Below are 16,994 nucleotides of genomic sequence, written 5' to 3'. Positions count from 1 at the left end.
AGAGGTAAACATCTTCTGGTATCCTCTGCTCTCAGCCAGGATCCCTCTGATGTCAGCAGCAATACCCCTAGTTCCACAGCCTCTTGTGAATAGAGCTTGAATTTGTGGCAGTTCCCTGTTGATGTACTGCTGCAGCCGCTTTTGACAGATCTTCAGCAAAATTTTACTTGTGTGCGATATTAATGACATTGTTCAATAATTTCCATATTCAGTTGGATCACTGTTCTTTGGAATAGGCATAAATATGGGTCTCTTTCAATCCGACGGCAACGGGTTTTTTTTTTTTTTCCAGTTGGTTGGCCCACTAGCTGCTTTCCAAATTTCTTGGCATAGACAAGTGAGAACTTCCAACACTGCATCTGTTTGTTGAAACATCTTAATTGGTATTCCATCAATTCCTAAGGCCTTCTGTACAGTTTGGACTTCTTCCTTCAGTATCATCAGTTCCTGATCATATGCTACCTCCTGAACTGGTTGAACATGGAACAATTTTTTTGTATAGTGACTCTGTGTATTCCTTCCATCTTCTTTTGATGCTTCCTGCATCATTTCATATCTTCCTTGTAGAATCCTTCAATATTGCAACTTGAGGCTTGAAGTTTTTCTTCAGTTCTTTCAGCTTGAGAAATCCAGAGTGTGTTCTTCCCTTTTGGTTTTCTAATTCCAGCCTTCGTACATGTCATTATAATATACTTTGCCTTCTCGTGCCACCTTTTGAAATCTTCTGTTCAGCTCTTTTGCTTCATTATTTCTTCCATTTGCTTCGGTACTTGACGTTGAAAAAGCAAGTTTCGGGGTCTCTTCTGATACCCATATTGGTCTTTTCTTTCTTTCTTGTCTTTTTAATACCTCTTGCTTTCTTCAGGTATGATGTCCTTGATGTCATTCCACAACCTGTCTGGTCTTTAGTCATTAGCATTCAATGCGTCAAATCTATTCTTATGGTCTCTACATTCAGGTGGGATATCCTCAAGGTCATACTTTGGCTCTGGTGGACTTGTTCTAATTTTCTTCAGCTTCGACTTGAACTTGAATATGAGCAATTGATGGTCTGTTCCACAGCCAGTCCCTGGCCTTGTTCTGACTGATGATATTGAGCTCCTCCGTTGTCTCTTTCTACAGATGTAGATTCCTGTGTATTCCATCTGGTGAGGTCCATGCATATAGTCACCGTTTATGTTGTTGAAGAAAGGTATTTGTAATGAAGAAGTCGTTGGTCTTGCAAAATTCTGTCATGAAATCTCTGGCATCATTTCTATCACTAAGGACATATTTTCCAACTACCAATCCTTCTTCTTTGTTTCCAACTTTTGAATTCCAATCACTAGTAATTATCAATACATCCTGATTGCATGTCTGATCAATTTCAGACTGCAAAAGTTGGTAAAATTCTTCAATTTCTTCATCTTTGGCCTTAGTTTTGATGTGTAAAACTTGAGTAACGGTCATATTAACTGGTTTTCCTTGTATGCATATGGATATTATCCTATCACTGACAGTATTATACTTCAGGCTAGATCTTGAAATGTTCTTTTTGACGATGAATGCAATGTCATTCCTCTTCAAGTTGTCATTCCTGGCATAGTAAACCATATGACTGTCTGATTCAAAATGATCAATACATCAGCTCACTAATGCCTAGGATATTGATGTTTATAAGGTCCATTTCATTTTTGACGATTTCCAATATTCCTAGATTCATGCTTCATACATTCCATGTTCCGATTATTAATGAATACTTGCAGCTGTTTCTTCTCATTTGGAGTCATGCCACATCAGCAAATGAAGGTCCCCAAAGCTTGACTCCATCCATGTCATTAAGGTTGACTCTACATTGAGGAGGCAACTCTTCCCCAGTCGTCTTTTGAGTGCCTTTCGATATGAGGGGCTCATCTTGTGGCACTTTATCAAACAGTGTTCCACTGATATTCACAAGGTTTTCACTGGACAATTCTTTCCAGAAGTAGACCCCCAGGTCCTTCTTCCTAGTCTGTTTTAGTTTGGAAGCTCAGCTGAAACCTGTCCGCCGTGAGCGACCCTGCTGGTATTTGAATACCAGTGGCACAGCTTCCAGCATCACAGCAACATGCAAGCCCCCACAGTACGACAAACTGACAGACGGGTAAACGACCTTGCTCCTTATACTCCAACAAACCCAGACAATTTGGAATTCCCTGAACCAATAGGCCTGGAGCCCCCATCTTCGTACCAATCATTCCTACTCTCTTTGTCCTCTGTCTGCCCCCGCCTCCACTCCCCCCCCCCCCCGACCGCCCCAAACACACACACTTGCAATTCACAGTATTAATAATATCTCTTCAGGGAATCTTTTCCATTCATAAAAGTCTGTGACAGCAAATAATTATAATTCAATATAATATGTGTATTTACATCTGCCTCCCTTACTGGACTATGAGCTTACTGAGAATAGAGCCCATATTTTATTTACCTTTGTACCCTCAGGACACTGTTGCTCAATACATATTGACTGGAATGAACGAATGAACGTGTGTGTGTGCATGCACACACGTATGTGTGTGTTTATTCTCCACTGTGTAGAAGACCTAGACCCCAACCCTTCCCTCCCGCCACACTCCATAGGTTGCACCAAGGGAAGAATAACATTGGAGGAAGAGAAGGAAGGGAGAGAACATGAGAGGAATGTTCCTGGACTCATGAGCCTCCTCATTAGCCACAGGCCTGTGACTTAACTGTGATGACCTCACAGAACTCCCTCAGCAATGGAGCCCCACTGAGACCAGATGTTTTCAAAGTGACAGTGCATGGCTGGCTGCTCCTGTTGAAGATGAATCTCTCTGGACATGTTTAAAATGCCAGGAAGGAAGCTAATCAGGGAGATAACCAAGAGAACAAAGAAAGTTTACCACAGGGTCATTTCCATCTGTTTATGGGGAAATGAGAAGAAATTGATGCTTAATATAGGCCTGGTGAGCGAAGAGATGACATTTCCCAGGAAAATGGCTAGTGTGTGGTTAGATTAACAGATTCTTTACTGATTTTGGGGAATCACATTTGAGCCCCAGTAAAGAGTTGCTTTCTCACTCTTGTTGTGAGGTGTCCTTGAATCGATTCTGACGCATAGCAACCCCATGTGACAAAGTAGAACTGCCCCATAGGGTTTTGCCGGCTGTAATGTTTATGGAAGCAGATCTCCAGGTCTTCTTCCCACAGAGCCACTGGGTGGGTTTGAACCACCAATCTTTTGGTTAGTGGGGACATATTTTGTGTACAAACCAATTGCCAATGAGTCAATTCCAACGCATGGCAACCTCACACGTGCCAGAATAGAACTGTGCTCCAGAGGGTTTTCAATGGCTGATTTTTTCAGAAGTAGATCACCACATCTTTCTTTTGAGGTGCCTCTGGGTAGACTTGAACCTCCAACCTTTTGGTTAGCAGCCAATCTCGATAACTGTTTGTACCACCCAGGGACTCCATTGTGTGTATAGCCTTTGCTTATTTAAAAAGACATAGCTTTAAACACAAAGAACTACAACACTTCTAGATGTGTAGTTAAGAAAATATTTTTGTTTCATCACCTTGCAAAATAAATGAGTGAGAATCACTTGTCCACATCTCACAATCTATCTACTGGGCTTATTCCTTAAAGTATGCTTCACTAGCAGTTGACAGGATTCTCCTCCTGGGGTCAACACACAACTTGAAAAGTTCCTTTACACTAATACAAAAGAGCCTTAAGAGTGCCCCTAACGATTAAACCAACTTTTCTGCTTTAGAGCAGAAGAGAGGACTAGACAGAAGCTCACCGCTCTGCAGTGGGGGGAATTCGTCTTCCATTTCTGATGCCTAGAGCTAAAAACAATTCACCAGATGTGATCTGAGCAGCCAAGGATGATCACCTGCCTTGGTCTGAATATTAAACTTCAATTGATGCTCCTAAAATCACATTAGCTTCTCTGACAGCCATAGCATGCCATTGACTCATTTGTAGGTCCCAGTTATGCAAATCCCAGAATATTTTTCATGTGTGGCTGTTAAACCAAATCCAATATTTTTACTTTGTAATGAGTGTTTCGGACTCTAGTGAACATCATTGTGTCTCTATATAAGGTTTAGTCCGGTTAGATCTGGTCTGTTGTTTGAAAATGCCAAGGTTTTGTTTTGGATGCCATTTCTGTCGTTCTGACATAGTTATTCCTCCAAGATTCATGTCATCTACAAATGTGATGTGCATGCAATATCATTATTTAAGTGATTTAAAAAAAAAAAAAAGACCAGAATGGGGCTAAGGACACAGCCTACAGCATGTTTCATGTACCATCATCTAGCACTATCACCAAGTCTGAATCTCTCACAAAGATATCACAAAAGGCTGACATCTGTATACACACCTTCTCAGCATCCTTCTCATCTATTGTTGTTGTTGCTGTTGGTCAAGTCAATTCTGACTCATGGTGACCCCGTGTGTTGCAGAGTAGAACTGCTCCATAGGGTTTTCACAGCTGTGACCTTTCGGAAACAGATCTCCAGGCCTGTCTCCTGAGGGGCCTCTGGGTAGGTTCTAATCGCCAACCTTTTGGCTAGTAGTTTGCGCCACTCAGGGATTCTCTTCTCATCTACAATCCAAGCAATCCCAGGAAGGAAGGTTAACTTGGTATGATTTTCTTTTAGCAAAGCCCTGCTAGCTCCTAATGCTTGCTGCTTCTTTTACCAAATATTCAAAGGTCATTATTCTAATAATCTATTTTAGGGTATTTCTTGAGGTCGATGTCAAACTCATCATTTTGCAGATTTATCTCCCTAGTTTCTTTTTTTGAAAACTGGAATATTTCTCTATCTGCATCTTTCCTATAGCTCTTGGTTATCCAATGATTCCTCCAATGGTCCAGCACTGATTTGATAATCTCAGCCTCAAGCTCCCTCAGTCTTCTTGGACTTTGGTGCCATTAGAGCCCCTCGTACAATGACCTCATCTACTCCAGGCCTGCAATCCTCTTCCTCACACTTTCCCTACCCTTTCCAATCAGAGGAGTCATTGCCGTGTCAGAAAAAATGCAAGCCGAACAGAAGCTCAGCAGTTTGATTTCTCTCACATCCCCCCTCTCTTTGGCAGTATTGTTCCAAACATAACTTCTGAAAGCCCTTTTTGCTGCCCCTAGCATTTTTCGCAAGCCTCTGCTCACTCTGCACTCTGTTTCTTCTGCAACTCAGTGCCACTCTCTGATATGGCCCCAGGTTGCATGGCCAAGCTCTTCCTGGGTCTGGGTCTAAAGGCCAGGACAACACAGAGGAGGTGGAGGCACAGAGCAAGCAGGTCCTGAGGAAAGGGTTACATAGAAGGTACAACCTCCAGACACCAAGTCAAAGAGAAAACATAATCTTATACCTGGAAAGATGTTGAGAACAGAGGTCAAGAAAAGCAGACTTGTTTATTGAACTAGTGAAGTGACACACAAAGGAGTGTACTGTGGATGGGCAGCTAGCTCAGCTGCAAAGAAGATGGAGGGAACAGGTGCTCATGAGGTCAAGTGGCTCACAATGGGCCTCCCTTTCTTCTAAGGCCATGTGCTCCTTAAATGGACAGAGATCCCATCCTCTCTGTCCTTGAGGCCCTAGCACAAAGCCTGATACAGAGTAGACGTGCAACATACTTGGGAATGAACAAATAAAAATGGCCCTGGCTCATCTTGCCACATTGGGGGAATTCTTTAATCAAGTCAGTCCAGGCTGGAGACAGCCTTTTACACACATTCTTAAGCAGAAGAGCTACCTGGATGGTCATATTCCTCTTCCTCATTCAGAACTGTGGTCAGAGAATTGTTTTTGTCCTGAGCTGTGTTTCCCTTTTGGAGCTTCAAGCTACTGGGACTATCTTCATCATTTCTCTCAACTTTGGGAATCTTTATTCTCACAGTCCAGAGTAGACTCGCGGTCTAACACACACTTCCCTCCCTTAGATTCTGTGCAGGAACCTAAGGCTGGTTACTTCTAAAACTCCTGCTTCTTTCACTTCAACAGCCAATTCCCAATTCTCTGAGTCAGTTTCTATCTTCACTGAAAAGAAAGCGATGCCTGATTAATTTGTTCATGACATATATTAAAAGAACGGCAATTAAGCTGCCTCCTCAGGCAGTTTCTCTAGTCGTGTTAAAACAGCACTGTCTAAACATCTTGCATGTTACAGAATGGTGAGTCTACAGAAGAATACGAAACTAATACCGAGTACCGCTGGTTGACAAAAGCTGACCCAGTCATAGGGTTAACCTATGCTCAGCAGAATTCAAGTAACAGCAATCAGCAAAAAGCTGTTGTTGAATTTTCTGAACTTGGCAGCAGTCAGTCAAACTGAATAGAATAAGAACAAGAAAAACTGTATCAAGGCCAGTATGTCTCTTGGCAGGCACAGAGGGCCTGGCTTCAGTGAAGCATCAGGCTTCAGGCTGTCTGAGCCCAAACACAGCACTTTTGATAAAAGCAGATGCTTTGTTTGGCTGGTATCTATCTGCCTTTCCTCCACTCCCACCAGCACCACCAACCCTCCCTGTCGTCCCCAGCCATTCCCCACCTCCTCCTAAAGGATTGTGTTTATAAAAGTTTTGCCTCAACGAATTTAAAGGCAGAATAAAAGTGCTGTGGTTTTGAGATAATGTCCTAAAGGCCCCATAAAGCATGCTTTTCACTCAGTCTACCAGATATAGGGGAGTCCCTTGGTGGCAGAAACAGTTAAGGGCTCAGCTGCTAACCAAAAGGTTGGCAGTTCGAGTCCACCCACCCAAAGGAGCCTCAGAAGAAAGGCCTGGTGATCTGCTTCTAAAAAATTAGTGATTATAAACCCTGTGGAGGACCAGATACAGAACACACGCCCTTGACTTACCTTCCCATCCTCAAGATGGCTGCCCATTTGAAAAGCAGCCATCTCCCATCAAGCAAAAGCCTGATTGCCAACTGCAGCCATCTGTGTACCTCCTCTGTCTACAGAGTCGTCAGTGGACTTCTGGGTTACATTAGAGAAAGGACCACAGGAGCAGAATCATAATGGGTTCAGAGCTGCTGACATAGGCCCACAGGGAAGGTGGCCCTGGGGACGTGTCTACTTTAATCAAACCAAAAGTGTTTTATAGAAAAGAAACAAGTGATGAAAAAATGTTCTTTGTGTTACTGCATGCTTAAAAGATTAGATCTTTTCCTATTGAATTTTGTCTCTCATCTATAAAAAAGAAACCAACCCCATTCAGCTCTTGCCTCATTTCTCTGCTCCCTTCAAATCAAACTCAGCCTCCTCTACTTGACTCCTGGGGATGGACTATGCTTGATTCCAGGGTCCCTTTCCTTTGCTTTTTATGGGGATCTCATCCTTGACAATCACATCCATTTTCATTTCTTTAAGCTCCTTTTCTATCCAGACTCCGAACTTCATAACTTTTAGCCTAGACTGTCCAGAGCTGTAGGCTCATAATACAATGGCTTGACTAACATTGCCACTTAACACATCTCAGACTTAACCAGTAACCAATTGCTGTCGAGTTGACTCTGAAACGTGGTGACCCTATGTGTGTCAGGGTAGAGCTATGCTCCATGGGGTTTTCAGTGGCTGATTTTTGGAAGTAGATCACCAGGCCTTTCTTCCATGGTGCCTCTGGGTGAACTCGAACCTCCAAACTTTTGGTTAGCAGCCAAGCACGTTAACCATTTGCACCACTCAGGGACTATCTCAATTTAGGACAGCAAAACAGAAGTTTCTGTTCTCTGGAATCTGCCATGTTGTTGTTGTTAGGTGCCACTGAGTCAATTTTAACTCATAATGACCCCACTTGACAGAGTATAACTGTCCCAGAGGGATTTTCTTGACTGTACTCTTTGCAGAAGCAGATCTCCAAGTCTTTCTCTTGTGGAGCTGCTGGGTGGGTTTGAGCTACCAACCTTTCGGTTAGTAGCCGAGCACTTAACCAAGGCTCCTTACAAGCTACCATACCCCCCACCTCAAAAGAAACAAACAAAGCCCTGTTTCCCTCCCATCTCAGTAAATGGCTCCACCCCATATACTCCATAGCATAAATCATGCATGACTGTCCCTCACGGCTCCCCTCCCATGCAACACTCAGTAAGTCCGGTAGACTCTATCTGCGAAATATTTCCTGGATCCACCCACTATCTCTCCTCTGGTACCACCGTCATGTGGACCTCTATCCTGTTCCCTGGACTTCTGCAACAGCCTCCTGCCTGGCCACCTCTCCTTCTTCTTCCCCACCAACCAGTTCTCCACTGAGAGACCAAGCCATCCTCTAAAACACTGAATCAGATCATGCCATTCTCTTGCTTAAAACCCTTTAAGAATTTCCCTCTGTCCTTTGGAGAAAACCTAAACTCCTTACCAAGGTCTAGACCAGCACTGTCCAATAGAAATATAATGTAAGCCACCTATGTCATTTAAAATCTTCCAGTAGCCAAATTTTTAAAAAGCAAAATGAAACAGTAAAATTAATCTTAATAACATATAATCATTTCAACACATAATCCACATAAAACTTATTAACGAGATCTTTTGTATGCTTTTGGTTGTTGGTTTTATTTTGATTTGTGACTTAGGAGACCCTATGTGCTACAGAGTAGAACTACTCTGTAGGGTTTTCTTGGCTGTAATCTTTACAGAAGCAGGTCACCAGGTCTGTTTTATCTGCGGCGCCACTGAGTGCATTCAGTACCCCCATCTTTTGGTTACCAGCTGAGTGCAAACATTTGTACCACCCAGGGACCTTTTTACATGCTTTTTAAACCTTCAAAATCTGATATATGTTTTACACTTGAGCACATCTCAATTTGGACCAGCCATGTTTCAAGTGCTCGATAAGCCCCTGTGGCTGGTGGCCTCCATGTGGACAGCCCAGGTCTGGAGGTCCTTGCGTGGATCTTGGCCACTGCTGACTTCTAACAACCTCTTCCCAAAGCCACTCTCTCCCTCCCTCTACTTGGGCTACATGGAGGCTCTTCTCAGTGCCTGGAAAACACCTTCATTGCCTTCAATTAAGCCTTTACAGACTTCTCATGCTGGCTTCTCATCCTTCAAGTCTCGGCTCAAATACTCCCTCCCCGAGAGGCGTTCCCAACTAAGTAACTCAGGGCCCCTGATGTTGCATCCTCACTCCCCTTCACCTTGTAGTTACGTATCTGTCAATGGGTTTATCTGATTGCCAGAAACTAGGAGCTCCTTAAGGACAGGACCCACATCTATTTCATTCTCTATGGGCACTTGGTATCCAGCACAATGCTTGGCACAAAACAAGCTTAATAAATACTAGTCGAAAGAATAAGCTGTGAAGACACTGATGTTAATAAAAACGTAGACAATCAGTCAAGGGCTCAGGGCCAGTCACTGCAGACAGGCTCTGTTCTGTGTTTCAGTACAATGGTGTGCTAAGACTTTGGTGCACTGTGTGGCTGTCTACCTGCAACTGTGAGCACTGGCCACGACGCACTGCTGCAGGGCAGCTTAGAGCAGACCCAGAGTGAGGGATTCTAGCCAGACTCCATCAACACGTGGGAAAATTTCTCCCACGTTAGCTGCAGGCATTGAACATGATCTCAGGTTACACACGAGGATTAGGAGCCTCCCAGCTCCAGCCTTAAAGGAGAAAGGAAGGAAGGACCAGATGGGAATTGAGAACAGGTACGTGACCTGCCCAGCCAGACATCCAGAACCGTGCATCAGGCTCAAGTGTGAATGTCCGAGAGCTGACGTGTAGTGGAGCCCTTGTATTTAGTGACAACAATAAAAAGCTGTGAACAACAGGCTGGCTCAGTCCCTCTGGCTCCAGGTCCCTGCTCCCACCCACCCAGTCCAGACCCCAGTGTCCTGAAGACAATCTCCTTCCAATCAACAATAGCGACTACAACTTCTCTAGCTTGTATCTTCTGGCCAGGCTGGGCTTGCTCCCAAACCCACATGTGATAAGAACATGAATGATAATTTGTGATCGCATAGCACCTCCTGTTTACAAACGTGCATTTACATATACTGAGGGGTAGATGTCTCTATCTCTGAGTCTCTGGCACAGCCAAGAGTTAGGTCTCTGACTCTCAGAATACTAAAAAAGCCTGACCTTTCCCAAACAGCATGCGGGAGGCCTGAAAAAACATGATTTAAAGCAGGCCTGTCTTGGAGGGCTGGGCCAGAGAAGATGTTGAGCAGCTCCACTCAACAAGGACTGCTTTGTGTAATACTCTGATGATTTTCTCGGTAGTGGTTTGCAAGCAGTTAGAAAAAAAAAAAATTCCTTTAGTTTTCCCCAAAAGAACAGCTGAGAATGCAGAGATTGCAGGCTTTAGGTTGAAATCATCCTTGGCAGTAGAGGATTTGGGACTACCATCAGGCATCTCCCATTCTCCAGGCTTCCTCAGCCCAGGGGCAGCACTCAATGCCTGGCAGCAGCCAAGCTCACCTCTGACCCAGCTGCTCCTGGCCTTGGCACCAGGGGCCACTGGGCCTCGACATGCACCAGACCTCAGAAGGCACTAACCCATCCACAACAGCTGCACTCAAACACCAAGGAGCATTTAAAAATGTTAATAAAACTCAATTTAAGACTTGAAAAAAATAAAAAGCCTCTGGCCTTTTACTTTCTAGAGACATCCTTGAATTCAGGCTGTTAAAAGTCATTGCCACTCTGTCAAACCAATAAATGTACCTTCTATTAAATACTAAATTCTATTAAATAGATTTGTAAAAATATTCTGAATCCAACTTTCCCTTGGTGCACATAAAATTCCAATTTGCAGACAGCAGACATGTTCACGTACAAACAAACCACAGATGTTTGTGTGTGGATCTTCGCATTCTAGATCCTTCCAATTAACTCTGAGCTAACGGCTGACTTATTTGTATGTCTGGGAAAACATCTAGCTTTGTTAAGAAGAAAGCAGTGGTTGTAGAACTTGGCAGTTCTGAAGAGGAACAACTGAAACAGTTTTTCAGATGAAACTGTTGACACAGCCCAGAGTTAGTCTCCAATCAGTGTTTTAGATTAAAGTCTGCATAGATCCTGTGCCTTACAGCTTTGCCTCAATTCTGAAGATCTGATACTGTGACATGGTAGTTATTGCCTGGGTAAATGTACTGGATTTTAACTTGAGGTAATTCTACAGGTTTTCTGGCCACCATCAGTTAAAACATTTGTGACTAGTCAGTCAGCTCCACTCATGCAAAGGAATAAAACACCACATTGTCTGCCACATGCTGCCACAGCACAAGGGGCAGAAGGGATTAGGTGCTCGGCAGCTGTTCCCAGGAATGTGTGTCTCCCCGGGCCCAGCACCGATCCCTCAGCTATACCCGCACCACAGACATCTTGGCAGGAACTGGTTCCTTCTCAGCCCAAGGAAGCTCCCAGATCCAAATAAAAATCTATCGTTGAAAACAAACGAATCAAAGGAACATCAGCCGAAGAGGAAATCCTGTCTGCAAGCTTCTCAGAGAAACCTTGCTCCACTGCAGAACAAAGGCTCCTTCTGTGATATCAAGCAGCATGCTTAAGAGCTCCCTGGCTTCTGGTTTAAGCCACCTTTCAAAACCACACGTACATCCAAGGGCAGCCAAGACAACAACACAGCCAAGAGATATGGCCTCTGAATGAGGAGACCACACCCCCTTCCAGGTCTGCCTTCCCGACTCTTAGCAGCCTGGGCTCCATTCTCCCCAAGGGCGGGGTGGAAGTGCTCAAGGCTCTGGGTTCACACTCTAGGTACTGACCTCTTCCGTGCAAGAAGACAGCTCAGAGGATGCCCACAGTTGGTACCAATATAATTGGGAGGCTGTAGAGCACAGTGTCTGGGGAAGAGGGCACTACAGTACTTCTCTGGGTTTTAATCCCACCTCGGTCAACTTCTAGAGTGTGATCTTAGGTCCTCAACATCCCTGAACCCACTTTCTCAACTGCAAATGATTGCAATGATGATGATGCTCATGATGAATCAGCTATCTCTCTCATGGTTATGATATGCAAAGAAGATAATGTATGAAGAAATCCTTTAAGATATTTTAAAACTATAAAAGGTGAGAAATATTAATAATTCATGGGGATATGACACATGTGGATATAACAGCTAAATAATGCATATTTTTAGGTCAAAGGGCAGACTTCCTGTGCTTTGCCTGGGGCCTCTCACAGGGTAGATATTCAACTAATATCTAAGTATAGTAAAGGTGGCTTTTTGATGATTAATCAGGTAAATATATCTTGGGAGGAAATGGCAATCTTGCAACTTAGAGGATTTCACAAGATTAGGAGGTTTTTTTTTAGGAGGTACTTGTCTGGAGGGCTTCCCTCAGTGTGTAACAAGGGCATACAGGAAAAGAGGGTCTGGGCTCTCCAAGATGGCCCCATTGACCATTGCCACAACATCAAACACGATGAAATGGAAGGTTTCCAGTCTTGACATCTGAGCAAGTCACTGTCAATAGAAATTAAACCCTTAAATTCACTATGAAAAGGAAAAAGTAAGGCCAAAATAATTTACCTGAAATAAACCCTAAAAAGTTAATAATCTTGTTAAATGGAGGCTTAACCAGTCCTTAGGTCCCTGGGGACAGAGATCCAAAGCCACAACTTCAAGAGGCACATGGCTTCCAGCTCACAAGTGTGGGTCAGCTGAGGAAGTGGGTGGTGTTTTCACAGCTCCTGTAAGCTGTAATCAATGAATTAGGAACAGAAACTCTACTTCTTTCTCGCTGTATTTCTGATGTAGCACCTTAGGCAAAACCCCTATCCCTGGAGACTTGGGTCCTCATACGTATTGTTTGTCGTAAGCTTTACAGAGGTATAAATTTTATTTGTGTATACCGTGGCTTGTCCCAAAAAGGAACTGAGGTAGCTCATAATCTTATTTGGAATACTTAAAAGAAAAAGAAGACTAAAAGGTACTTTGAACTCCTGAAAGCTGGGAACGCCTTAAGAAACTTTTTAAAAATGTGTTAAGAAAATGACCCATTGCCGTTGAGTCAATTCCAAGTCATAAAATATATTAACATATGAGACTAGGGGGAAATAGGATTTTATGATCCTTTGACACACAACTGTACGCTTCCTCATGCAACAGAATTTTTGAAGGATCGCATTTGTTACTTCCTGTATTCGTCTTTAACAATATAATGTTCTAAGTTAAGGGGGAAAAAAAGATGTGAATTTGGATTAATGTAGCCCTGAATCATAAACAAATCTAAACCAGCAGCGCTTATTAAGTCTTCCAGAGCCTGGACTTCAAACTCGGAACTTGTGCCCACTTTCCGATAAGATCTTTTACAGAGACCTGACCTCTGTCCAAGTCAGTTTTCAAATCAAAAAGCTTTGAACTTCTGGCAGGTTGTCAGCCAGGAGCTTGGGTGTTTATCAAGAACTTCCTCAAGATAGGAAGGAGGACTCTGTTGCCCCTTCCCCACCCCCGAGTTTCCTCTTATAAGAGTTGGCACCTAGCCAGGACCTCAGAATTTCAAGGAACTGTCTTCATCTGGTACGTGGGAGATTCCTAGCTCCGTATGTTGTTGTTGGTTGTCATCAGGTTAGTTCTGACTCATGACCCCATGCGTGCAAAGTAGAACTGCCCCATAGGATTTTCAAGGCTGTGACCTTTCAGAACCAGATTGCCAGGCCTGTCTTCTGAAGCACCTCTGGATGAATTTTGAATAGTAGTAAAGCGCTTAACCATTTGCACCAATGAGATATGACTCAATATAGAGCTCAATATAGAGTTTAAGTTTATAGAGAAAAAGTGGCCCACAATAAGCAAGATTGGTTCTGACTCCACATCGGGCAGCCTGGCTTTTCTGGCTGGCTGGAAGTTATTTTTCATATTGTCGCCTCATATCCTTCCCAAGGGGGAGCAATGATGGCTCATTATCTGCATCTTGGCATATTAAGTTCCAATGGGTGGTATTACACCGTCAGGTATGCACCTCAGTATCTACCTGTTTCATCAGCAGGCAGCCGGCTCTCTCGCTGAGCTCAGAGGTCACTCACCTAGATTTTGTGGAGAAGGTCCAGGCATATCTTGGGGATCCTTCAAGTCCAGTGTCGGGAACATTTCAGGGCTCCCCAGCACTTTCTACAGAGAACATCTGGGCCTCCCCTGAATTTTCTTCTTATATTATTGCAATTATGCAACTGAAAGTCATTCCAAACACTTGTCTGCCTAGCTCCCCACCAACATCTCTGCTTGTTACACTCTGCCACAGGCCATACCGACTTCCTGCAGGTTTCTCAAACATGCCAAACTCGTTCCTGCTTTAGGTCCTTTGCACGTGTGCTCCCTACGCCTGGAAGAGTTTTCTGCTGGGCTTTTCCATGACTGCCTTCTCTCGTTATGCAAATCTTAGCTTACATACATCTCCTCAGAGACCTGTCCACTCTATCAAAACAGATACACACCCTTAATAAATCTCCAGCATGTCACTTCTTTTCCTCTGTAGCTCTTACTGCAACCTGCAATTGTCTTATGTATTTACTCACATTTAGTATCTGGGCTCCTCACTAGAACATTAGCTCTGGGAGGACATTACTTCAGATGCTCCCCTGCGACCCTGTTAGTTCACATATTTCTTGCCCTATAAAAGGGTGAAAGCAGATGATGAGAGTGATTTGGCTGCTAGAGTGTCTTCAGTGCTGAACCGGCCCTCTGGTTATTATGCTCAGAGGACAAGGCAGAATTTTCCTACTGAAGGCCTGGTGTTTATAAAATCAATGTACTAATTAACATCAGAGCTCAATATATAGACATGGAACAAATAAATCAGCCAGGATCAAAGTGGCTGTCTTTGCTACAGGGGTTAGACAAAAAGAGAGACAGCCAGAAGATACAACAGAAGAAACTGTCCCATTACTTGCCTGATAGCATCACAGGTTACTGATCTTCCCCAACAGGAAAGGGAGTGCAGTTGCCAAACCAGCTCTAACAAGCAGAACCCAATCACAGCCGGGTCAATTACAAACCCAGAGAAGCACTTACAACCATAGCGCTTATTTACCCTGAGCCCTGGCTGACTGGTGGGAAAAATCAATTCTTGTCCTAAGGTATTCTGGAGTTGACCTGATAATGCACACACAATTTTATTTCAGCATGTTGACAACTAAATCCAAGTAGATGCAGGGCCTAATTTATAGACACACTGGTATCTCTAAGGAATTGCATAGCTGTTGTTCAGAATCCGATGTTATGATAAAAACACAGTAGGCGCCCTCCCCCCTCTTACCCCTTTCCTCGATTTTAGTTACCCTAGGTCAACCGCAGTCAGAAACTATTAAATGAGTAGCGTGACGAAATCTCATGCCGTGCTGCTCAGTCCCACCCGGGCACCACATTCACATGACTTTTAGTATAATATATTGTTATAATTGTTCTACTATATTATTAATTGTTGTTAATCTCTTACTATACCTAATTTATAAACTAAACTTTATCATAGTATGTTGTATGTTTAGGACAAAACATAGTAAATCTAGGGTATATACTAGGTACTATCCAGGTACATTTTTTTTTTTTTTTTTTATCCAGGTACATAGTGTATACTAGGTACTGTCCCTAGTTTCAGGCATCCACAGGGGTCTTAGAACATATCTCTCTTGGATAAGGGGTGACTACTACACGTACATACATACATACAGGTATTTGTGCTTTCTTTTGGAGAGATTTAATGATCTAGAAAGTTGTGTTTAAAAATACCCTCAAATATTTGATGACATTAAGAAATGGTAAATTTTTTGGGGTGTTATACTGGTATGTGGTTTTATATATATATATATATATATACACATTTTAAAATAAGAGTCTTTATTGTTGAAAGGCACATATCAAAATATTTACAGATAAAATGATGTCTGAGATTTGTTTCAAAATAATACCACAGGAGGCGAAGTGAGTGGGAGTACAGATAAAACAGGACTGGCCAGGAGTTGATACTGTCAAAGGGCCCATGGGGGTTAATTAAACCACTTGCCCTACTTCATGTATGTTTAACACTTTCCATAATAAAAAGACTTATTAAAATAGCCTCTAAGACAGGTCATTTTCACTTGTGAAATTAAAGAAGTTACCTGAAGGTGAAGGTTTCGCCCTTCCAGCCTTGCAGTGGGTTCTCCTGGATGACGTCCTGGGTCAGAGGCAAGTTCTGCCAGGGGGATTTGCAGTGAGGGAGGGTACCCATGTGACTGAAGTTATCATAGGACCTTATGGGAGGAGGACCTTTTTTCTTCCGTGGAAGGGTGCCGTGTATAGACACGTCTTGATAGGCATCAGTGTGGTGTTCAACGAGCGATGACTTGCTGCTCAGAAGGTCCATGGATGAGGCCAGGGGGAACTGGTGATTCACAGGCACGTTTCTGGGAAGGCTTGCAAATTTTCCTGCAGCCATAATTCTCAACTCTAAGGAGAAAAAAGCAAAGGTGTAAATCTAAGTTCATTGCAAGACTCAACTTCCTATTTATAAAAGGAAATGGAAAGATATCACACAATAAAAGAAAATATTCATAAAAAGACAAATGCTATCTAATAGCATTGCTTGTTTGTTGTTGTTTAGTTGCACAATGGAAAGAAATGTTTCCATTGGTCCTGCACAATCCAATAATCAGTTGCTGATTGGACCGTTGTGATCCATAGGGTTTTCATTGGCTGATTTTCGCAAGTAAATTGCCAGGCCTTTCTTCAGGATGAACAGTCCTGAAATCTGTTCATCATCATAGCAACATGCAAGCCTCTATTGACAGATCGGTGGCAGCTGCACGTGAGGTGCCTTGGCCAGGAATTGAACCAGGGTCTCCAGCATGGAAAGTGAGAATTCTACCACTGAACCACCACTCCTCCCCAAATGGCATCACTAGTGGAATTTAATAAGAATGGGAACTTTTTGTATTTCTAAGTTCACTCTATCTCCCTCTTTTTATGATCCCACAAAGGAATTCTCCTGGGTTGGCAGCAGAACCTCCACTGGAAAAGAGCGAACAAATTCCAGAGTCATCAGGGACACATGAGCC

General features: G+C 43.2%; 1 protein-coding gene across 3 annotated transcripts in view; it reads right to left on the bottom strand.

The window, feature by feature from the left end:
• BCAR3 (BCAR3 adaptor protein, NSP family member) overlaps positions 1-16,994 on the bottom strand; it is a 149,452-nt gene that overhangs the window by 103,065 nt on the left and 29,393 nt on the right. For all 3 annotated transcript variants that reach the window (XM_023558398.2, XM_010598097.3, XM_003418457.4), the window contains exon 2: positions 16,059-16,386. In XM_023558398.2, coding sequence (XP_023414166.1) covers positions 16,059-16,375 — 317 coding nt within the window. In that variant the 5' untranslated portion in view covers positions 16,376-16,386. The remainder of the gene's footprint in view (positions 1-16,058; positions 16,387-16,994) is intronic.

The sequence above is a fragment of the Loxodonta africana genome, chromosome 3 (assembly GCF_030014295.1).
Source record: "Loxodonta africana isolate mLoxAfr1 chromosome 3, mLoxAfr1.hap2, whole genome shotgun sequence".
Classification (NCBI taxonomy): Eukaryota; Metazoa; Chordata; class Mammalia; order Proboscidea; family Elephantidae; genus Loxodonta; species Loxodonta africana.
Note: the sequence above shows the minus strand (reverse complement) of the source record. Positions and strands in the feature narration are given on the sequence as shown.